This window comes from Rissa tridactyla, chromosome 26 (assembly GCF_028500815.1).
Source record: "Rissa tridactyla isolate bRisTri1 chromosome 26, bRisTri1.patW.cur.20221130, whole genome shotgun sequence".
Taxonomy (NCBI): domain Eukaryota; kingdom Metazoa; phylum Chordata; class Aves; order Charadriiformes; family Laridae; genus Rissa; species Rissa tridactyla.
The window spans coordinates 1,762,408-1,767,193 of NC_071491.1; the positions used below are offsets into that span (position 1 = coordinate 1,762,408).

The 4,786-nt window shown below is 53.0% G+C and overlaps 1 protein-coding gene across 1 annotated transcript; it reads right to left on the bottom strand.

The window, feature by feature from the left end:
- Window positions 1–1,668: 1,668 nt before the first annotated feature.
- On the bottom strand, window positions 1,669–2,631 carry LOC128901549 (olfactory receptor 14A16-like). Its single transcript, XM_054183621.1, has one exon. The coding sequence runs from the start codon at window positions 2,605–2,607 to the stop codon at window positions 1,669–1,671; it is 939 nt and encodes a 312-aa protein (XP_054039596.1). The 5' UTR covers window positions 2,608–2,631.
- Window positions 2,632–4,786: the final 2,155 nt, after the last annotated feature.

Sequence of the window (4,786 nt, forward strand, 5' to 3'; positions counted from 1 at the left end):
GGGTGAAGTCCCAGACCATTGGAGGCGAGAAGTTCTCTAGGTACCTGCCCATGTTCTCCCACATGCCGTGCCACCCCTGACTGTCCAGCCTCGGAGCAGGTCTCTGGGTGGTCGTCTTAAATAGTCGTTTAACCCTGAACAGGACCTGGAACACATTCAGCAGACATAACAATAGGACCAGGCTGGTTTGAGCATCCCAAGGATATTCAAAATTCTCAAAAGCTGTCATACCTGACCCGAAGGAGAAAATGGAGGCAAAAGAGCTGGGGAAAGTGTCCCCCCATTTCCCCCACAGACTGGGTGTAATTATTAATAAATTGTGAGAGGCGGTGCCCAAGGTACGGACAGGACAGCAATACCACTTAAACGCCCCCAAGTAACTGTCTAACAAGTGATGTTCTCATATCATAAGCCAATACCACACAGGACAGTAAAATGACAATCCTGATCCCTCTCTCAGAGGTGATAAACAGCATTGCAGGGAGTACATAAGCCATAGAGGAATTTACATGACACAGCCACGAGAACAAACCAAGCAACATGGTGACCAGTGACTATTTACCTAATACAATAAATGCATACAACAAATTCGTTTTTCAAAGCTCTAGTTGGATTCTGTTGTTATCTCAACCCTTCGAGCCCCACGTTGGGTGCCAAAAAAGGACTGTCGTGGTTTGGCCTCAGACGGCAACAAGGAACTAAGTGCCGCTCGCTCGGGCCTTCCCAATACGAGAAGAATCGGAAGAGAAAAGGCAAGACTCTTGGGTTGAGACAACGGCAGTTTAACAGAACAGCAAAGGGAACAAGAAAACAACAACAATCACACGCGGACAGAGGAAGGTACAAACACGATTACGGAACCGCCGCTCACCAACCGGACCCGGGACGCCCCAGCCCGCTCCCCAGCAGCGACTTCCTGGCCCCTCCTCTGGCAGCTCTGCCTGGCCATGGCTCACATGGCATGGAATACCTGTGTCCCTGATGGAGCCCGGGGAGAATTAACCCTGTCCCTGCCAGAACCAGGACAATGACTTGCTTCCTTCTCCAGGAGACCTGGCTCTGCCCCACATGCCCACTGGAGCACGTCCTCACATGGTCACACAGCGCCGCTAACATTGGGGTTTTCCTCTCCTGGGCACTTCCCACACCACTCCAGACCCACCCTGTCCCCGTCCTCTCCTGACCACTCCAGATTCCTTTCCACATGGATTGAAATCTGCCATCAGCCCCATCATACCTGTGACAGCCTGAGGAATGTTACTGGGACGTCATGTACCATCTCCACTGCCCCTCTACACCAAGAAGAGAGCCTTCAACTAAGTCTTGGTGTCTAAAATATGCCAGTGCTACTGTGACAGTGTTTCCCAAAACAAGGTGGAAAGACGCTTGGAAAGTCCAGTTCCTTAGGCTTGATCGTAGCCAAAACTGTATCAAGCAGACCCAGCCATCAGGCACCACACTCAGGAGATCCCCTTTTATTGCAGAGATGCTCTTAGGGAGGAAAGAGGTGACACATGGTTCTTCAAGGATGAGACACAACAGGAAAGAGCCTGAAGAGAAGTGCTATGATCCCAAGCAATTACCTCTAAGTATGATTATCAGGAAAAAAAAAAAGCAGAAATTTCTCTGAAACGTGATTTGAACACTATGAATGAAAGGGGAAGAAAATTACTGTTGATGGTGCAGGATCCATTGGGTCTGTTTCCTCAGGGCACCCTTGAGCTCCTGGTTCCTCAGGCTGTAGATGAGGGGGTTCACTGCTGGAGGCACCACCGAGTACAGCAGTGACACCACTAGGTCTAGAAATGGAGAGGAGATGGAGGGGGGCTTCAGGTGGGCAAATATGCCAGTGCTGACAAATAAGGAGACCACGGCCAGGTGAGGGAGGCACGTGGAAAAGGCTTTGTGCTGTCCCTGCTGCGAGGGCATCCTCAGCACAGCCCTGAAGATCTGCACATAGGACAGCACAATGAAAACAAAACATGCAAAGACTAAACAGGCACTGAGTAGAATAAGCCCAACTTCCTTGAGGTAGTCTGAGTCTGAGCAGGAGAGCTTGAGGATCTGGGCGATTTCACAAATGAATTGGTTTAGGCCATTGCCTTGGCAGAGAGGTATTGAAAATGTATTAGCTGTGTGCAGGAGAGCATAGAGAAAGCCACTGCCCCAGGCAGCTGCTGCCATGTGGACACAAGCTCTGCTGCCCAGGAGGGACCCATAGCGCAGGGGTTTGCAGATGGCCACGTAGCGGTCATAGACCATGACTGTCAGAAGATAAAACTCTGCTGACATCAAGGTGAGAAATAGAAAGAGCTGTGCAACACATCCAGTGTAAGAGATGGCCCTGGTGTTCCAGAGGGAATTGGCCATGGCCTTGGGCAGAGTGGTGGAGATGGCACCCAGGTCGAGGAGGGCGAGGTTGAGGAGGAAGAAGTACATGGGGGTGTGGAGGCGGTGGTCACAGGCTACGGCAGTGATGATGAGGCCATTGCCCAGGAGGGCAGCCAGGTAGATGCCCAGGAAGAGGCAGAAGTGCAAGAGCTGCAGCTCCCGCGTGTCTGCGAATGCCAGGAGGAGGAAGTGGGTGATGGAGCTGCCGTTGGACATCGGATCCCTTTGTTCCCGAGGTACTGCCAAAGGAGGAAAGCACACTCACAAGTCAGGACAGCTCTGAGCAAATCTCTTCCCATTGCCTGCCTTCCAAACCCAAACACGGATTCCTGCTGCCCAGCCAACCCCCATTTCTATACTGAGCATGACGTCTGTGGTATGGAATATTCCTATGCCCAGCTTGTCCTGCCTCTGCTCCCTCTCGTTTTCTACGGGAAACTGAAAAAGTCCTTGACTTAACATACACACTACTTAGCAACAACTCAACCAAAATGTCTCATCATCATTAGTCTCATACTAAATCCAAAACACAGCAGCTTCTAGGAGGAAAATGAACTCTCTCCCAGCTGAAACCAGGACAACTCCCAGGTAGCGCTTGCCTTGAGGTGCTTCTGGAAAAGTCCCTGTGAAATGTCTACTCTGTCTGATGGTGGAGCAGAGAATCTCTGATCTTGGGCATGTCCTCCTGCGCTACACAGGAGAGAGATCCCATAGGTTTTGGGCTATGAGAGCTTTAGGAGATCCCTGCAGGAACTGCAGCGGCATTGCCCTGTACCCAGAGACTTACCGTGTCGAGGGCTGTGAAGATTTCTCTCTCTGTGAGCTCTCAGTGTCCTCCCACTCCCAGCTGCCTTTAACCTCTCTCTGCCTGCTCGTCTCCTCTCCCGCTTTGCAGAGGAGCTCTTTGCCATGAGTTTCCTCCATCCCAGGAGCCTGGACCAGTTTAGTGGCAGAGGACCAGCACAAGGCATTTTAACGCCCTCTCTGGTGGTTTTGGTGCTGAGTCCATGAAGCTCAGACACAGGGGAGGCTGATGAAACCTCTCCAGAAGTCAACGTCAGCTGCAAACTCCAAAGTTTCTTGGAGCGTTAATGGGTCCCACTGAGGGCCATTAATGCCAAAGGCTCCTGGGGGCTCGTTCAAGGGAAAACTGGAGGCGGTGAGGGCAGGTAGGCAAAGGCAATGGAGAGGTGTCTCTGACGCTGGCTAATGCTGAATGTGTGAGAGGAAGGCAAAGGGCCAAGCCCTGGCCTCCAGCCCCTGGGAAGGGAGATCCTGCCCCACAAGCACAGCTCAGGGCTCTTCCTGGGGCATTGTGATGGGAGGACGTGCAATGCCAAGGGCAAAAAGACAGAATGACGGCTCCCGGGTGGGGAAGAGGAGGCGCTAAGGCCCTAGTGCTTTAGGGATAAGGTGTCTTCTGGTAGCCTTGGTGGCACAGACAACAGCCACAGCCAAGAGGACAAAGACATAAGCACTGTTGGGGGATTTCATCCTTGCCAACTGCCTTGATCGTCTCCACCACAGACTGTGCTATGGTGTCCCACATCTGCTCCTCTTCCCCTGCAGGCTGCAGACATCCCCCCTGCTTCCCCGTGTTGCTCTCCCCTCAGCATCTCACTGCCTTTGCTCATCTCTCTCCATCGTCCTTGGCTGTTCTTGAAACACAACGCCTTGGGCTGATCCCGACTCCCTCTGGGTGATCTGTTGCAGCACAGCGCTGTCCTTGCAGTGGCATTTCTTTCTCCTGGTGTCCAGTCTCCACCTCCCAAGCTGCCCTTTGTTGCATTTTTTCTTTCTCCTGCTGTTTCCCACCAAAGAAAAGATCCATTGTCTCTGAAAAAACCCTCAACCAGGTTCAGGCTATTCCAATAGTGCCCAGAGCCTCCCTGCCACAGGGCCAGAGAAGCCCAGGTCCCTCAGCCTCTCCACCAAGCGCACGTGCACTGGGCCCTAAAGGCCATCGTGGCAGACCTCCTCTGGACACTCTCCAGGTCCTCTCCACTTCTCCAAAATGGGGAGCCGCACGCTGGGACACAGCTGTGTGCGTTGGGCCACAGCAGTGCTGAGTCAAAGGGGAAGGTGACTCAAGTTGCCAGGGGGACACACGCTCCTCGTCCTGCAGCCCCGTAGGCAGCCGGCCTTGTTCATAGTGAGCGTGCACCACTGGCTCATGAGGCGTCCCTCAGGGTGCCCAGCCCCGTCTCCGCAGGGTCCCTGCTCAGCACATCAGGTCCCAGCCTGTCCTGCTGCATTGGGGTTATTCTTCCCCGGGATGCAGGACTGGACACTTCTCCTTGAAAGACTTCAAGACATTTCTGTTGGCCAAATCCCAGCATTTCCCCAGCTGCCCTTGGACTCAAGCTCCATTTGGTCAGCTGTTTGTGTGCAGAAG

Bases quoted from the DNA above. Each gene is read 5' to 3' on its own strand.
- LOC128901549 (XM_054183621.1), bottom strand. From the start codon at position 2,607: ATGTCCAACGGCAGCTCCATCACCCACTTCCTCCTCCTGGCATTCGCA.